This window comes from Megalobrama amblycephala, linkage group LG10 (genome assembly GCF_018812025.1).
Source record: "Megalobrama amblycephala isolate DHTTF-2021 linkage group LG10, ASM1881202v1, whole genome shotgun sequence".
NCBI classification, from domain to species: Eukaryota; Metazoa; Chordata; class Actinopteri; order Cypriniformes; family Xenocyprididae; genus Megalobrama; species Megalobrama amblycephala.
The window spans coordinates 13,247,532-13,267,027 of NC_063053.1; the positions used below are offsets into that span (position 1 = coordinate 13,247,532).

Below are 19,496 nucleotides of genomic sequence, written 5' to 3' on the forward strand. Positions count from 1 at the left end.
TGGACTATATTAGTGGAGTAATGTAGGGAATAGTGAATGAGGATATAGGGAACGATTTCGAACGCAGATTTTGTTTCCATTGCTGGCTTGTTTGTTCTTATAGTTACCCTTGTTTGTTTCCATAGTTACCCTCATTAGTCTCCATAGCAACTGATTACCCTCACCTGTTCCTTGTTGTAGCCCTATTTATCTTGTGCGTTTATACACCAGTGTTTCCTTTGTTCTTGGTCTGGTTTTGTCCTTGATTGATGTTACGTGTGCTCTTGTTTCAGTTCTGTGCACTTATAGAGTATTCTGTTTCTGCCTGGTTTTAGTTTTGTTGTGTTCGCTTCAATAAAGGTTTTTGCTGTACCTGGATCCAACTCTCTCTTGTTTCAGAAACAGCCTGCATTATTGCTTCCAGGTTCTTTGAAGCAGCATACATTAAAGCAATAAGCCCCTAGAGGCCATTAACATGACTTTACCATTGCTAAAAGCAGTGGTGTTGTTAGACAAGCGAAAATCTTTATCCTATAATGCTTAAACCTATGGTAAAATAACTGTAATGCTTGGCCTTAGGTGATTTATTGCTTTTAGAAATTGGTGGCACCATCAGTATGATAAAGGACTTGAATATGTGTTATAGTAAAAACCATTCTTCCTCTTAGAAATATAAGTTATTAGTCATCTTTGAGGTGGACTATTTTACAGTGCCTTCGAATATTGCTTTTCCAACAATATTTTAGTCAGAACTGTGTTTTCTAAAGATGTAGAGAAGTTGTATGTCGAACTTAAAAAATGGTTTTGCTTCAGCATCAGGCTGTAACCTGCTTTTTTTAATTAAACTCTTTTTCTTTTCTTTTTTTATAGGGTCTTACCTCTCTTTGTCATATTTATTGAATTTTTCCATCTCTCTTCTCTGTCTGTGGTTATGGCTACAGAGAGGCCATCTAAGCCCCCATACTGAATGAGTATAATTAAATTACATGCTCCTGGTGTGAACTCCATTATCAATGTGCTTCCAGATACATCTGACTGATGGTATCTGCAAAATCCCAACTGTTATCTTAACTTTTTTTGGATCAATAGCTGTAGAATTTAATATACTGATTGTAAGATATGTAGCTTTGATTGTATTGTGTGTGTTATTGGGTGATGGAGTGCTTGAGAAAATTGCTGTTAAAGAGCTTTTTTACTGTAACACATTTGGTGTGAGAGGATGTACTGTAAGTGTGAGGAACTGAACATAGGTGTGGGAGTACTGCACGAGTCTGTATAGCAGCTTCCAGATAAACACATGCAATATAGGTCACATTTATATGAAGAAACAAATTTCTACATTTCTTGGGAGGATTTATTTCAGTATAAGGAAGAGATTTGGATAGTTTCATGAAACCAGAAAGTGCTAGACTGTTGTTTTTATTCTTATTTTTTTAATTGAAAATTGAGTTGGTGTTTGTATATATATATATATATATATATATATATATATATATATATATATATATATATATATATATATATATGGTTTAAAAAGTCCTTTGACCATACGCTAACGTTCAAAAGTCAATAAGATTTCTTTGTTTTTGAAAGGGTTAAAATAGCAATATTGTGAAATATTATTATGATTATTTTAAATAACTGTTTTCTTTATAATATATTTTAAATGTATTCCTTACTGACTTACTGGCTCCAAACTTTTGAACATTTTGTACATAAATTCCTTAATAAAGAATTTTATTTACAAGAAACCACTTTTTTGTAATGTTTTTTTCAGTGCCACAATAATGTGATGTCTTAGAGTATTATTACTTTTGAGATATATTCTTACCAAATATTGATATATGTGATTAATTGTCATTAGTTTTATTAATTAGCATATTATGTCATTCATTTAAAAATTTTAAGTCGATGGACATCCCTAACAGTTATGTGACCATAGCATACAGAATGCAAGATTCTCTGTTGTTCCCGTGAGAGTGGAGACCAGATCGGCTGGAATCAGACTTGTGAAGTGGAGAGAAATGAAAGAAAACTGGCATTATAAATGTCAAGGGAAATAACACAACAGCTATAGTCTTATATCTCTTTAGGGTGAGTTCTTTCTCTCATTTTTTTTCTTTTTTAGAACGAAAGCAAGCAAGAAAGTGAGATCCAGTAGTGTAACAGTTATCTTTTGTTAGTAAATCTCTGAATATAGTCGACTGATAGTAGAAACACACAGTGCACCAGAACTTTGCAAATAAAGTCTTGTCACAGTCAGGGAACCAGTCATATTTCATGGAGAGATGAAAACAGCACTGGCAGTTAGGACGCGTTAAATATATGAAGGATACAGAATATCTGCTCTGGCATTCTTCCAATCTGCAGTATCATTTATTGGGCCATAAATACGATGAGAATGTGTGTGTTAATGTATGTGAGTCAACAGGAGACTGGGTGACCTATGGTTACTAATAGGCAGTAAATAGGCAGTGACTCTTATGTGAGAGGTCTCTTCCCATGCTGCCACTTGAGTTGATTTAATTATCGAGAAACTCATCGCTTTAAATATGCTTTGGTGTCTGAGTTCTCCCGTCCTACACTTCCACTTTTCTTCTGTTTACTCGAAAATAAATAACCTGTGCACAGAAACGCACGCATACAAATACACTGTTATCGATCTGCAAGCAAATGATGATGTTGTAGAGAGGAGCAATGACTCTTGTTGTCAGTCAACACCTCCATCCTCTTTCTACCATTACTGATCTTAAATAGAGGCATAATCTGTCTAATCTTGTCAGCTCTAAGGTCCTGTCTATATAAATCCTACTGCTACATTCATTTTTTTAACTCTGCACCTGAGCTTAAAGGAAAGCATTATGTTTGACTCACTGTGGTCAGGTGGGTTTTAGTATTAAGAGAAATGTCAATAACGTGCCAGTAGTGCAAACCAAAATGAAAGGTTTCCTCCCTCTGGAAATCGCTTGACTTTTCCACAATCTGTTATGCATTTGATGCTATGTTCAAATACCTAAGGTATCAGACAGTATTACTGAAAGCATGCATTCACTAGCCTGAAGATGGTTGCTTCTCGCGGCTTTCTGACGTTTCTGTGTGTGAATCACTTTAGCCCTTCAAAATGTATGATGCATTGATTATGCAGTAAATAATCTGAATCTGAGCAATGGTTAATCAGGGCAAGTGCACAGAAACATAGCAAAGGCCTGTTTTCTTTGGAGGATGGGAAGATTCCTGTGGAAACTCTAAAGGGTTTGTTCATGACAAGAAATTTAGATTTAAAAAATGTGCCTCCCTGATTTGTTTTCAAGAATGCATTTTATTGATCAAGTATCACTTGATCACAATAAAGACATGTACAAGAACGACTATTTCTGTTTCACATAAATGCTGGTTTATTAAAGGTGCCCTAGAATTGAAAATTGAATTTACCATGGCAGTTAAATAATTAGAGTTCTGTACATGAAAATGACATACAGTGAGTCTCAAACACCATTGTTTCCTCCTTCTTATGTAAATTTGATTTGTGCAAAAGACCTCTGAAGAACAGGCGAATCTCAACATAACACCGACTGTGACGCAACAGTCGGGATCATTAATATGTACACCCTCAACTTTTGCATATGCCAGCCCATGTTCAAGGCATTAGACAAGCCAGTATTAACGTCTGGAGCAGCACACAGACTTTATACAGGTAAGCAAGCAAGGACAATAGCAAAAAATGGCAGATGGAGCAATAATAACTGACATGATATCATGATATTTTTAGTGATATTTGTAAATTGTCTTTCTAAATGTTTTGTTAGCATGTTGCTAATGTACTGTTAAATGTGGTTAAAGTTACCATTGTTTCTTACCGTATTCACGGAGACCAGAGTCATGTCGTTATTTTCATTTTTTTGCAGTCTGTATAATTCATAAACACAACTTCATTCTTTATAAATCTCTCCAACAGTGTGTAATGTTAGCTTTAGCACCGTTAGCCACAGCATACGATCAAACTCGTTCAGAATCAAATGTAAACATCCAAATAAATACTTACATGATCTGATATGCTGCATGACGAACACTTTGTAAAGATCAATTTTTAGGGTTATATTAACTGTGTGAACTTTATGCAATGTATTATAGAGTTGCGAGCTTGGGGGCGGGGAGCGCGAGCATTTAAAGGGGACACGCACAGAATCGGCACATTTTTAATTATGCCCCAAAATAGGCAGTTAAAAAATTGAATTCACAGCTCAACACCTCAAACTTAGGTCCGAAAACTTTAAAATCTCATCTTTGTTATTTTGCTCATTCTCATATCCTTCTCGTTTTATTTGTCAATGTCAGATGCTGTATTTTCTTTGAAAGTCTGCCTAAAAGCACAGTCTGTTTCTCAAACTGCTCTGAAGTAATTGTCCTCTAGTTGTTGTACATCTACTGTCCACTTCTCTTTCTGTCCTACTTAGATCCAGATGTCTTTCTTCTTTTGAAACAGTAATTTATGGAATAGCCCTCATCTCTCAAAAGAACAAAAGATGGATTTGTTTCTTTTTGGTCTTTTTGAGTGTGGGCGTTGCTTTCCACCATGCCTTTGTACTCCATGAGCAGTCCCACAGTGACGCACGGCTCACGTACCTGGTCAGACTCACTGTGGGGCTCAGGTTCCCAGGCGACGGTTGGCTCAGTCCTCATCTGGCTCGTGCATCGTGGCAGACTCGAGCTCTCTGTCTGCGGTGGGCTCTGGCATTCGTTCAGTACAGTTTGTGGGCAGTGGCTGGCTGGGCTCTGGGTCCGTAGTGGGACTGGTGATGTCCTCCGCTAGGCAGATGGTGAAAGCCGATTCATTACTCACCAGCATCCACTCCACAAAAGCAGCAAAATTGCTCTCTGGGACCGTTCACTGGAAGACGTGCCTCAGAGATAGTGGGTTAGGCATGCCAGATCTAAAATGTCCCTTGTATGGTCCTCCAGGAAGAGTAGTTGGATGGCGGGTAGGTTCAACTGTGATGGAGAGAGGGTAACATTTTTTTTTAAAAAATCACTAAAATCTGTTCTGTGGTCTAGTCACAGTAGGTTGTAGAGAAGCGCATGACGAAGGAGTAGAAAACGGACATGGAACACACAGGAGATCATAGAAGAAAACTTAAACACAACCATGTATAACATAGACAAGGGGTAGGCATTGTCGGTCCTGGAGAGCTGCTGTCCTGCAGAGTTTAGCTCCAACCCTGAAAAAATCCTCACTTGTCTATAGCTTTAGTAATCCTGAAGACATTGATTAACTTGTTCACGTATGTTTGATTAGGGTTAGAGCTAAACTCTGCAGGACATCGGCTCTACAGGACTGACGTTGCCTACCCCTGACATACAGTAGATGATACGAGACACTGAACAGAAAGAACTCAGGCTTAAATGTGGAAAGAACTGGTGTGTGGCAACTAATTAACAGCCAGGGAAAATAACTAGGAAATCAGGCAAAACATGAACGAATCAAACAGAGTAAAAACAAAACATCTATCTGTCTGTCTATCTGTCTGGAATTTAAAAGTCATTCTCAATAAAATTCTGAAATAGGCATGGGCTGTGTCTTGTGCAATAGCAAAGAGTGGTTTGAACTGTTCGTCACCATGAGTGTGTTTGGCAGAGCAGTCCGATTTAAATGCATTCTGATCACAGACACTTCGTTCTTTTATATGGGCAAAATCAAGATTCAGGACACATGCTTGAAGGTGTAGAGAGGAACGTTGAATGCTGGGTGGGTACTTTGTGATCAAAGTCATTGCAGTCATTTCTGTTTTAGTGGCTTTTCTCTGTGTTTATGTGTTCATTCTTGATTAAAGCATACAGTAATAATCACAATTGATGAATGACATATGTGACTGCAAGAGTTGATTTTTTGTAAATGTCGTCATATTGACTGCATTTGACAGGGCAAGCTCAAACAAAAGGGGATGCAGGAAGGAAGCTTGCTACACAGAGCATGATATATGGATCAGATTTAACCATATTTATACCCAGTTTAATACATTTCTAGCCAATAAAAAATGACATTATAATATAACAATGCAGCACTAAACTTGTGGTTTTTTGAGTGTGACATCAATAAGAGATCCTGCTGTCACTGCAATGCAATAAAAGATCATTTAAGAGGTTTTTAGTTTGCTTGTTCATGTCTTCCCAAATGTAACATGTAAATGAAGTAATATCTGGAGCAAGTCTCTCATTGCCTATTTAGAGGACATTAAGCACAGAATTATGCAAACAAATGCAATAAATACCGAGGTATGCAGAGGTCACACGCATTGCTTTGTGCCAAGCAATGAGTGCATACACCACCAAAACTAGTGAAAAAGGACCCAGAATTGCTCTCATTCTAGTTCTCTATGAAGGAGAATAGGCAATGAACAACTCTGCATTTGAATACACTCAATACAGGTTGTTTTTAGGAGAACACAATGCATTTATAATTTGTGTTCCAGCCATCTTTTGACAAAAGCGGAGCTTCTGGTTGTCAGTGAATTTTGAATGAGGGCTCCAGTTGTCACATTTATTGAATGCAAATATTCTCCATTAGTTTTCAGCTGGAGAGCAAGTTAATTAAATTTAAGGAGCACTGTCAAGTGCATGGTATTCACAAGATGAATCAATTTGTCTCTTTTGTGTAGCTAAAACACCTTACTAAAAAACAAAGGCATTTCTGAGAAATTCTGCATTACTTTGTCATCTTTTCTCCCTTTTTTGAGAATATTGATAGAAAAGTCGACAGTAATACAGATTATTACAGCTTGTAACATTTTTATTTTAGTGTTATATTTTCTACATGACTTTATTCTGTATCTTATCGTATATCATATTCCAACGTGATCTCATGAGAATATGTGTGTATTTTGACATAAAGTGTGGTTCTACCACATGTACATTTACTTACGTTTTCATACACACAAAAACGTACAATTTTGACGTATTTATAGCACTAAAACGTAAAAATACCTACGTACAGGTGCTGGTCATATAATTATAATATCGTGAAAAAGTTTTTTTTATTGTAAATTATTTTTAAAAATGAAACTTTCATGTATTCTAGATGCCCTACATGTAAAGTAAAACATTTCAAAAGTTTTTTTTTTTTTTTTTTTTTTTGATGATTAGAGCATACAGCTCATGAAAGTCCAAAATACAGTATCTCAAAATATTAGAATATTTCCTAAGATTAATCAAAAAATTGATTTCAAAACAGAAAAGTTCAAGTTCTTTAAAGTATGTTCATTTGTACACTCAATACTTGGTCGGCAGCACATAATACAGCAAATGACTTGCTCTAGCACAAATTACAGCATCAGTGAAGTGTGGCATGGAAGTGATCAGCCTGTGGCACTGCTGAGGCACTATTGAGCCTTCAGATCATCTGTATATTGTTGGATCGACTGTTTCTCATCTTTCTCTTGAAAATATCCCATAGATTCAGGGGTCAGGCATGTTGGCTGGCCAATAAAGCACAGTAATGTCATGGTCAGCAAACCACTTGGAAGTGGTTTTTGCACTGTGGGCAGGTGCTAAAGTCCTGCTGGAAAAGGAAATCAGCTTCTCCATAAAGCTTGTCAGCAGATGGAAGCATAAAGTGCTCCAAAATCTCCTGGAAGATGGCTGCATTGACTTTGCACTTGATAAAACACAATGGACCAACACCAGCAGACGTCACGGCCCCCCAAATCATTACTAACTTCAGGAACTCCCCACTAGACTTCAAGCAGCTTGGATTCTGTGCCTCTCCAGTCTTCCTTCAGACTCTGGGACCATGATTTCAACATGAAATGCAAAATTTACTTTTATCTGAAAAGAGGACTTTCGACCACTGTTCACTGTCCAGTTCTTTTTCTCCTTAGCCCAGGTAAGATGCTTCTGACGTTGTTTCTGTTTCAGAAGTGGCTTGGTAGTCCTTTTCCTAAAGATGTCCGAGTGTGGTGACTCTTGATGCGTTGACTCCGGCTTCATTCTACTCATTGTGAAGCTCTCCCAAGTGTTTGAATCGGCTTTACTTGACAGTATTCTCAAGCTTGTGGTCATCCCTGTTGCTTGTGCACCTTTGCCTACCCAATTTCTTCCTTCTAGTCAACTTTGCATTTAATATGCTTTGATACATCACTCTGTAAACAGCCACCACATTCAAAAATGACCTTTTGTGACTTACTCTCTTTGTGGAGGGTGTCAATGATTGTCTCCTGGATCATTGCCAAGTCAGCATCTTCCCCATTAGTGTGGTTTCAAAGAACAAGAGATACACAGAATTTATACTGTAGGGATGGTCATTTAATGAAAATCAAATGTAAATATTCTAATATTTTGAGATACTGGATTTTGGACTTTCATGAGCTGTACGCTCTAATCATCAAAATTAAAAAAAAAAAAAAAAAAACTTTTGAAATGTTTTACTTTACATGTAGGGAATCTAGAATATATGAAAGTTCCAGTTTTAAAAATAATTTACAATAAAAAAATGAACTTTTTCACGTTATTCTAATTATATGACCAGCACCTGTATTAACAGCAATAAAACGTAAATCATTTACATATCCAAAAGTGAATGTGTATGAATTCCCATGTATTAATATTAAAATCGTGGCATTAATGTTTTAAATCCTGTTGTATTCAATTGTCATATCAATATATGTTTTTAGTCGAATTTATTGAATGTAGTTTAACATTACTCATCTACGTAATATGAAATAACATTTCTGTTCGTGACTTGTGCTACAAACTCGTTTCGGAGGATTACATAATGTTAAACAAGACTACACTTTGAAACCGTAAAATGAATAAAATTTCTGTAAATGTTTAACCATTTTGTAATATTTCGTTTGTTTGCTGAAGGTGTTTTCTCCTATGCAGCGACTGACAATACAACCATAAGATACACCAAAGCACAACATAAATTCACAAATCACATCAATTTTATTTGTTCGCTGTACTCCAAATAAAATTAGAATCCATATGTTTGTAAGGAAGAGATCCAAATTCAGCCCTTTTCCCGGCGATCTTTATCTTCACTCTCAGTGCCTATCACGGTGAAAGACCGTGCTCGTTATGATTCAAATTTGAAAGTAGCGCCCTCGAGAATCTTTACTACATGGCTTACGGCTCTGATATCGAACGTTCATTGGTTCTCACCTGCTTCGTCACAGATTGCGACATGCTGTGTTTCAGGGGAGTTCGCGCCTTCACAGAGATAAACCGGATTCGTATTTTCTTGGATTAATAAATTCAATTCTGCTCTGTACCCTATAAAAAACTGTTACCGTCAGAGAGGACTACGACTGCATCATCATTTGAACTATTTTTGGTACGACTTTTGACATTTTCGCAATAAATTATTGTGATTACGGTTGTCTGTTATTCTTATTTATAACATTATAGTTTTAAGAAATGGTTATAGGTTGGGGTAGGTGTAGTATTAGTGGCTCAAAATATCATTTTAATGTTATATTTTTACTAAAATTGTAATTTCCCTACACATTTCTGTCCATTATGTTTTATTCTTTAATATTCTGTATAAAATGGGTATGTTTAGGTTTGGGATGGGGTTAAGGCATCTTACATTTATCTACAAAACGATAAAAGGGAAATTATACATATATCTTTATGACATGAAAGATTCGTAAATATTTTATTCAGCGAAAAAACATATTTTTTTCGTTTTACTGCTATAAATACATCAATATTGTACGTTTCACCACCTTTCTAAGGTTTTGTGTCATTGAAAGTTACGTATTTATACCTACGTATTAACAATGAAACCAGGCTGTATATTCTCAGAAAGACTTATAAAACTTATAGAGTAAAAGTATTGTCCTTTTGTGTTAGCTATTGATTTAACTAATGTTAATGTATAGAATCTTATTGTAAAGTGTTGTTTTATTTTCCTTACACGCACAGCAATGGCATCATTAAATGTATTGCTATGTTCTGTTTCTTGTTTTTTTTTCTGCTCTTAATCTTCTTAACTTAATAAGGAATTTCCATTACATTTCCATAAATTAGGATTATGGTTTTCTCTGGTTATTGTGTATATTCCGTCCACATGCCATCATCAATAGACCGTGAGCAAAATATAAATCAGAATTCTGTAGTCAAACAGCCTTCAGTCTTCCTTAGGTGGGTCATTACTCACTCTTTCATGGGCTGATCCTGGCGGACCTGCTGCAAATACAACTACATTGTGTAGCTCTCATTTGTGAATCATTTAGGGGTCACTGGTGGACCACTGACAACTGTTTATGAGTAGTTGCATTATTGTAACAAGTGCAACAGTATGATTGAGTGAACTCATAGTTGAGAATAAATTGATGTTGAGCATTTGGTTTGGACGGTAACTCTCATACTCCCAGGGAACTAATGAATGGGAATGTTAACAGTTAGCTTTCTCCGAGTATTACAGATTGCCATGTATTTTGTGATATTGTGAGAGTTGCACCACTATGCAACATTAATAGAAAGATAGAGACAGAAAATAAGAAAAAGTGATGAGCAACAAGTCCTAGGGTGAATCTCTGTGTGTGTTTGCAGCCAATTTTGGCACCTGGAAGAGCTACTGATTATTTTGCAATTACTTCTCACCTTGAGCCAAAGAATGTACTGCGTCGCAAGGGATCTATCCTTCTCAGCCACCCAATCACCATTTTTTGTTTTCTCTGCTTCTGCCTGCAGTGTCTGTTTACGAGTTCATGCCTGTTCCCCCTGCCTGTCCTCAAAAGCTCTCTGCCAATTAAAGCAGACTTCCATATCCAGCTATTTTATACAATAAACTTGAACATTCTTGATAAGAATGCATCTGATATAGTAAGGATAGGGTGGGACAGGTAAGAAACATATTTAAAAAAAAATGTTTTGTGGTGGAAGTTTTTCAGTAATTCAGCCTTTTCTAGCGTACTCTTCCTCTTTTTGCAGTATGAATGAAGGCTTTCATCAGCTTGCAGTAAATAAAGAAAACATGACTGGGAGGTACATTATACTAACAAGATTTTAAGTCAACAGCTTTTAGGGCCTGAACAAAACCAACTCCAATGACAGAGATGTAACAATCTGCCGCAGGCACAAAGAAACAGAACAATTAGAGAGCCTGTACACTACTGTTTTATAAATAACTGCTCTCATTCCTGCCAGATAGAATTCTTATTAATTCTGATACACTATATCAGGGAAAACTTTTTTTGTTTGTTCCAAACATGCTTTAAAACAGACCGCCTCAGGAGCTGGTCTGAGTATGGTTAACTTCAAGTCTGCGAACTTGCATTGTAAACTCAAAGTGCACCAGGTTCATTTTCATTTCTTCTTTGCATAAAGGCAAATATTTTTAGTCATTATTGTAAAAAGGTAATGATGACTCGCAGATGAGAAGATGAGCCGCTTCTTTTTATGAAGACAACCGAATGAGAAGCATATTAAAATGTATTGTAAAGTACACGCAGACTCTCAAATGTGCTCTTTCAGTGTTCTGCGCGAATTAAGTCTTGAAGGTCCAGACTTCTTTCCAGTGCCACATGACAGAAATATACCATTGTATTTTATGTATGAATTTATTCTGTAGCCATTTTGTGATTCAATTTCATTTATTTTTTAGCTCCTTTTTAATATGCTAAAAATTGACCCTAAACATTTTCATATCAAAATGCATTCAGTTTTAATGCGTGCACTAAAACGTTTCTCCTTTAAGCTAAAAGAAAACAAATTATTATGTACTAAACACACCGAAGGTCAATTAAATAATCACGGGTGACGTGTCACAGGACTCGGAGGCGGAGAAAGATGATGAACTCAAATGCAGGGTTTATTGAAAGGTTGGTGAGTTAGAGGAATACTGGTGAATGAACAGGTAAATTAGGTTTGACAGTCCTTGACTTAAGTTTGACAGTCTTTGTGTTTGCAACACTGAACACTGGAGAAACACTGGAGAACTGTAGTGTTTCTTTTTCTATTATTAACAGGCTCTACATAGGGCAAGCAGTGTGTAGAATTGATGGATAATATAATATAATAAACAATAATATAATAATCTAAAAGTATGAAGACATCTAAAAAGAAAGAAGAAAAAAAATGAATGCATTAGTTATGGATTGTACCTTTTGGAGCAACATGATCTCATGAAAATGCGTGTGTATTTTTATGTAAAGTGTTGTTCTACCACTTGTACGTTTCCTTACATTTTCATACACTCAAAAACGTACAATACTGATGTATTTATAGCACTAAAGCACTTTATAGAACAGCAATAAAATTATGTACGTATCCAAGTGTGAATGTGTAAGAATTCCCATTTATTAATATAAAAATTGTGGCATTAATGTTTTGATTCTGTTGTATTCAATTGTCATATCAATACAAATTTTTAGTCGCATTAATTGAATGCAGTTTACTCATCTTCTTAATATGAAATAACATTTCTGTTCATGACTTGTGGTAAAAACTCATTTCGGAGGATTACATAATGTTAAACAAGACTACACTTTAAAACCTTAAAATGAAAAAAAAAATTATTTAACCATTTTGTAATATTTAGTTTGTTTGCTGTGAGACACAAAAGGTGTTTTCCCTTATGCAGCGACTAACAATACAAGCATAAAATACACCAAAACACAACATAATTTTATTTGTTTGCTGTACTCCAAATCTTGAGAATCCATATAGTATGCTAGCAAGGAAGAGATCCAAATTCAGCCCTTTATCCGGCGATCTTCATTCTCAACAGCGACCGTCACGGTCAAAGCCTGCGCTCGTTATGATTCAAATTTGAAAGTTGCGCCCTAGAGAAGCTTTACGACATTGTTTTTCTGCATTGTATAAATCATATTCTGTATAAAATGGCTATGTTTAGGTTCAGGGTGGGGTTTAGGGATCTTACATTTATCTATAAAATGATAAAAGGGAAATTATGCATATATCTTTATGACGTGAAATTTTTTCGCTGTAAAAACGTAATAATGCTATGTTTAAATGCTGCCAATACGTCCATATTGTATGTTTCAGCACCTATCCAAATGTACAAAAATATACGTTTTATGTCTTTGAAAGTTACGTATTAATACCTACGTATTAACAATGAGACAGGCTGTTTGGAAAGGCTATACAGCTTGTAAATATCCTCAGTAAGATCAATGAAAGAAAGATCATGTATTGTGAAGAACGAGATCAGGCCTGGATCTAATATTCCACCGAGAGCCATATCAAACAATGGATGTTGTTGCTGGCTCTGCACCATCTCAAGATTTCAGTAAAGATGGCAGCCCAGTGGGGAGCAGCAGCTATATGTGAGGGTTCAGATTAATTCTAATGATTGCTGCGGGTGAATAATGCATGACAGTGGGTGCTCTGCAGTCTCTGCCAGGCTCATGGTAAGCTGGTTAATTGTGTTGATGTGACACTCTCACATGCACACAGGAGTATGTTACTCTTTAATACAGACTTCCATCCTTTCCACACTTTCAATCCCACTCTGTCTTTCTGCTCTGCCTTGTTGAATGATCGTAGATCAGATTGCACATACCCGCTCGGAGCTTTTCTGAGTATATTACTTTCATTCTTTTTGGGACTTCTTCTCTGGGCTGTCCATAGGCATGTCCATTAAAAGAGTATTGGTGACAGCTTTTAGTGGTGAGGTTCATTTAACACTGGAGGATTTTAAATCATGCCACAGAGTTTATGCACTCTCAGTTCCAGCCATTAGACAACTTTTTCCCCCCTATTTCTTTTTCTCCCTCATTTTCTCATCTGTCCTCACTATGTCTCGTCCACTCTTCCCTGAGGTTTTCCAAACATTATAATCCATTTCCTCCCAGTCATCCACCAGAGTGTCATTGGCTCTCACAGACCACCCTAAGGGCTAGTTAGGCTGAGAGATATCTTGATAGACAAGCTTACAGATCGTTGTCATAACAGAGCTTCCTGTCTCAGTGGACCACCAGGTTGGGGTGAAAAATTAGATGCCTTGTCACGGTTCCACAAAAATATGAATAACAACTGTTTTCAGCATTGATAATAATAAGAAATATCCTTCCAATAAAACCTTCCAACTTAAAGACTTTTTAAACTTCTCACACCATCATTCAAAGTTTTGAATGATGGTGTGAGCGATTAAAATAATTACACTTTTTTTCTATTACGTGACTTTTTAAATATTTTTTTATTAGTTCATTTTAATTCTACTCCCTCAAATTCAAATAGCAATTACTTAGTTGACTGACTGATTGATTTATTGATTTATTTATTCTAAAATCAGGTGACAATGAACTTTCAATGGTAAAAGTAAATGAGACAAGACAATAAATGTTAAAATGCACTCACAAGATTTTACATTTAAAATGGTAGTTTGCCAAAATTAACATAAATTCACTTACATGAATTCCTTTGAATGTTCATTTTAATTCTACTTCCTCAAATTCAAATTGCAATTCTGCAACACAATGCACAACTTAGTTGTTTTCCTTTATTTAAAAAACACAAGGCTCCAATAATGCACTTACAATGGTAAAAGTAAATGAGGCAAGGCAATAAGTCATGTATTGCCTTGCCTCATTTACTTTTACCATTGTAACATTTATTATAAATGTTAAAATACATGTTGTTTAAAGCTTGATTTAAGATTTAAATATATAGTGTACAAAATTGACAAATTCACCCCTGTTTTGTTCCAAACCCCTATGACTTTATTTAGATTTATTTAAATCAGCAGAAGAACACGTATCTCCTTCCTGTTGTCTGCTCTCTTCCTGTTGTCTGCATACATTAATAACGTTCGATGACAATAATCAGCTAGAAACCATCTGCTACTCTTTTACCTGACAACAGGTGCATAATGACACATCTTTGTTAATGTAGAAGCAAATATCCCACAGATATTACGTCAGTGACAAATAACTTGAAGTTAACTCTCCTAGAACAGCAGTCCTGCTGTGAAAATGATGATTTAGGCAACTCAAATAAGGTCAAATAATACATGATTTAGAGCAGAATTAATGTAAGAGATTAGCGTATGAGCTTCAATTTTTGGCCTTTAAAGGTCCCGTTCTTCGTGATCCCATGTTTCAAACTTTAGTTAGTGTGTAATGTTGTTGTTAGAGTATAAATAAAATCTGTAAAATTTTAAAGCTCAAAGTTCAATGCCAAGCGAGATATTTTATTTAACAGAAGTCGCCTACATCGAACGGCCAGTTTGGACTAAATCCCTCTACTTCCTTCTTTAATGACGTCACTAAAACAGTTTTTTGACTAACCTCCGCCCACAGGAATACACAAGAGTTGTGTTTGTAGAGTGTGTTTGTCGCCATGTCGTCAAAACGCTGTTATTTTCATCCCGCAGTCCAATCACCGGGTCTGATTCCGGCTCAAATTGATAGGGTAAATGTGGCGACCAGGGCGGGCGAGAGCCGTGAGGGAACGGCGCGAGGCCGGTGGCGCGAGTGTTAATGAGCTTCACCTGGGAGGCGCACCGGCCTTGAGTCCCTCACGGAGGAGCTCCGGGAGCATAAAAGGAGGAGCGACTACAATGAAGGACGAGAGAGGACCAGGCCTGGACTTTATGTTATGTTTTATTATGTTTGTGTGGCCGGCAGCGAGTCCCCCGTTCCCTGCTCCTCCCCTTTATGGCGGACGGCAGCAGGCTCCGGCCCACGGCAAACGGCGGCGACTCCTCCGCTCCCTCTTGGACGGCAGCCACCCCACCTCGTCCCAGGGGCACAGCCTCGAGCTCTCCGACCCACCTGTCACTAGGCTCCAGCACCACCGCCTCGGGCAGCCTCTCGCGGTCTACACACACTCCCGCGCTGCCCGAACTCCGCAGCACCGCGATCCCCCTCAGCAGCGAGGGCTCTTCGACAGCATGTCCCTCCTTCCTCCCGGGTTTCGGCACCAATGTAACGATGTTCGTAAATGTGGGAAGAAGGCGGGAACCGGCGAACATTCAACAAAACTTTAATTAGAAATAAACAAAGAACAAAACGAAAGTAATGCCGGCAGACCCTCGCGGACGTCTGCCGGCCACACAAACATAATAAAACATAACATAAAGTCCAGGCCTGGTCCTCTCTCGTCCTTCATTGTAGTCGCTCCTCCTTTTATGCTCCCGGAGCTCCTCCGTGAGGGACTCAAGGCCGGTGCGCCTCCCAGGTGAAGCTCATTAACACTCGCGCCACCGGCCTCGCGCCGTTCCCTCACGGCTCTCGCCCGCCCTGGTCGCCACAGTAAAATTAAAGACATGTTTACAATAACACTGAGCGCATGCATCTCCACGTTATGGTAAGAGGCGTGACTTTTCCGGGCACGGTGCACTCAGAGCTGTCGAATCACAACACAGGAACCGCTGGCACAATCAGAACTCGTTACGTATTTCTGAAGGAGGGACTTCATAGAACAAGGAAGTCATCAGCCCGTTTTTATGACAGTGGAAACAGCGGTATACAGATAAGTAAATTATGTGAAAAATACTGTGGTTTTTTACACGCGAAACATGAACACATGTTATATTGCACACTATAAACACAATCAAAGCTTCAAAAAAACACGAAAAACGGGACCTTTAAGCTCTCCGGATCCCTGTCAGCAACAAAGTGACGGCACAGATCCGGCCCACATCTGGTCCACGTATAAACCACATGTACCAGATGAGGGCCGGATTTGGGCCAGACTATGTTGATGTTGGCACTGTTTACTTCCATTGTAAGTGCCTTGCTGTAACCATGACATAAAGGATAAATGATTTTATTTGGTAATTGACATTATGCAACAATTTTGAACTTAACTTGAAGTGAACTTGGAACATTCTCTTATATCTCAAAAGACTTTGACCCACCTTTGGGGATGTGTTTATTTATGATGCAGCAAAAGTTCACATCACAACTGGTTCTGTATGATCTGAAGCAATGTAAAGAAACTTGAGGATGTAGCCTGAGAAAATCTGGGATTTCTGAGTTCTTTAGCCTAAAAATGATAAATATGTGAAATAAATATGAAGTTTTTAGACTGTGAAGAAAGAGAAAGGAGAGAAAAATTGGGTTGAGGGGGAAGGGGGAATCAGACAGCCTTAAATTGTTTTCTACAAGCCTTTAATTTTTTATGTGAGTGTTTATGAGGAGATTTTTCTGACTGTGATGCAGTGCCTGAAATAAAAATAAGAAATAGAGAGTTAGTTTATTCTTGTCTCCCAGCTATTTGTCTAAGGTTTGTTCTCTTTCTCTCTCTTTCTCTCTCTCTCTCTCTCTCTCTCTCTCTCTCTCTCTCTCTGTGTGTGTTCTCACTCTTGTTCAGGTCTTGTCTATGTGGGCGGCTTTGTGACCTTGGGAAATTTGAGCATCTTCTTGGTGCTGCGTACAGAGAATTGAAAATGTCAGAGTCATTCTCTCTCCACCTTGATAAGCCTCTATTAAAAATTGTTCCTGGGATCACCAGCAAGCAGAAAAAGCCAACCTACAGATTGAAGGAGACTGCAAAAGTGAAGGCTCTGAGAGTGTGAGTAGCAATTTCCCCGTCAGTGCTGGGTGAGAGTTATTTGATTTTGAGGCCAACAATAAAGGATTCATGTATACAGATTGAGTCGATGTTCTTGAGCTGAGCTGAAGGTTACCTGTGGAGCGTTTGTCTGATTTACACTGCCGTTTGGCAGAAGCGTTGCTCTCCCGGCCACAGTCCGGAACCCTCCCTTCCATATGTCTGGCTCTGGATGGAGAGAGAGAAGAATAAAGACACACACAGAGAGAGAGAGACCTTCATTAGCATTGCTCTCAGGGCCAGCAGGTGTTCTGTGCAGATGGGCCTGTGAACAGAGTCTTCCACCTCCACAGCCAGCCACTCCTAACTAAATCTGTCCAGAGGCCTTCTGACCTCTGACAGCATCCTGTGAGTCCCTTCCTTCATTTGAATGTACAGGGGGCATTGTGTTTGCTCTCAATGTCGGCTCAGTGTGAGCTTGAATTGATTGATCATCTGTGATACATGTCACGTGGCATGATGTTTCTGGTCTTCATTTTTTCAATAAAGTTTGGCATTAGCATGTTGTTCTGCCAGGAACACTTATGTCAAAGATAATTGACAATTAGCATACAGTTTAGATTGGCAGTATGGTTGTGTTCTGGGCAAGCCTATGCACGCAGCCTCGCATGGATAAGAGCAGGGAGCGCAGCAATAAAACCCAGTGAAAAGAACCAAAGCAACATTAATGATATCTGTAATACATTTATGTTCTTGATGACAATGACATTTGGGAATACCAGAGGCCAAATCTTGACTGTGAACAAGAGGTGGAGCTGGGAACGGTGGAGGGTAATTAGCTTCTGAGCAACGCAATGAAAGCAGCTGAAGGATAACTGAAAAGGTAACTTAACTTTTGGTCAATTTAATGCATCTTGCTAAATAAGTATTAATGTCTTTCTTTTATGACTTACACTACAACAGTACTATGTACTTACATTTCAATTAATCATTTGATACTATGCACTTATTGTGTACGTACATGTTTTTACATGGTACTTATATTTTAAAAACACCTGCATGTAATTACATCTGTAATTAATTTCATTTATAATTACACTGCTGACCCATCCCTTAACCTTTTCCCCTACCCCTAAACCTACCCATACCACCAAACCCGTCCCTAACCTTAGCCGTATCCCACCTCAATAGCTCAAATGTGTTTTGCAATTCAATATGAACCCAATAAGTACACTGTACTTATTTTTTGATGTAAGTACATAGTAGTTAAGGCCACTTAATATAAAGTGGGACCCAACATAGTTAATGCTCATTCTACAATTTACTGTATAATTACTGTGCAATTTTATATTGACCCCTCCCATATGTTTCTAAGACTAAGCTGTTCTCTATAGTGCAAGTGACATTTTCCAGCATTGCAGATTGTGTCGTCACCAAGTAAACATTTGCTCTTCTGCTTTAATGTGTATTCTTTGATGGGTAATATCTGTGACTGACTAACTCCAGTACAGAATGGTGTTTATTTCCTGTTGTGTTCTCGCTGACATTGCTCAGCCTGATGAAGATGTTTCTCCACTAATCTGCTTCTCTTCCAATATGGACTGTTCACAGAGAGGAGGCTAAATGCCAGCCAGGCCCTAAAGGGTATCCTCTGTCTAACAGAGACAGTCTGGACCGCAGAATAAATCATGGCCATAATTACCACATCAGCATACTGCAAATTAACAGCTGTCATTTGTTAACTGTCCCGCCAACAATGAAACCCCAGCACTCATGTCTACGATTCACCTTTCTGGTTTGCTTCAGGGCCTCAGGAAGATACTTCCACAGGCTAAATGGAAGCCATTTCAGCACAGGACAACAATGACAACAAAAAACATGTCAATTTAAAGAAGAGCAACAGCTTAAAAAGGAAGATAAAGCATTTGTATTGAGGTCAGGCACTGATGTGGGACGATGGTGCCTGGTTTACAGTTGTGTACCAATTCAGCCCATATCATTGGGTTCAGGTGAGTGTTTTGTGTAGGACGTAAGTTTTTACGCAACAGACTTGGTAAAAA

At 37.9% G+C, this 19,496-nt stretch overlaps 1 protein-coding gene across 2 annotated transcripts in view; it reads left to right on the top strand.

Annotated features, from left to right (window-relative positions):
* ccdc172 (coiled-coil domain containing 172) overlaps positions 1 to 18,402 on the top strand; it is a 147,209-nt gene extending 128,807 nt beyond the window's left edge. The window contains exon 6 of one of the 2 annotated variants that reach the window (XM_048204647.1): positions 17,257 to 18,402. In XM_048204647.1, the coding sequence (XP_048060604.1) occupies positions 17,257 to 17,461 (205 nt within the window). In that variant the 3' untranslated portion in view covers positions 17,462 to 18,402. The remainder of the gene's footprint in view (positions 1 to 17,256) is intronic. The other variant, XM_048204646.1, reaches the window with a different exon arrangement.
* The last annotated feature ends 1,094 nt before the right edge of the window (positions 18,403 to 19,496 follow it).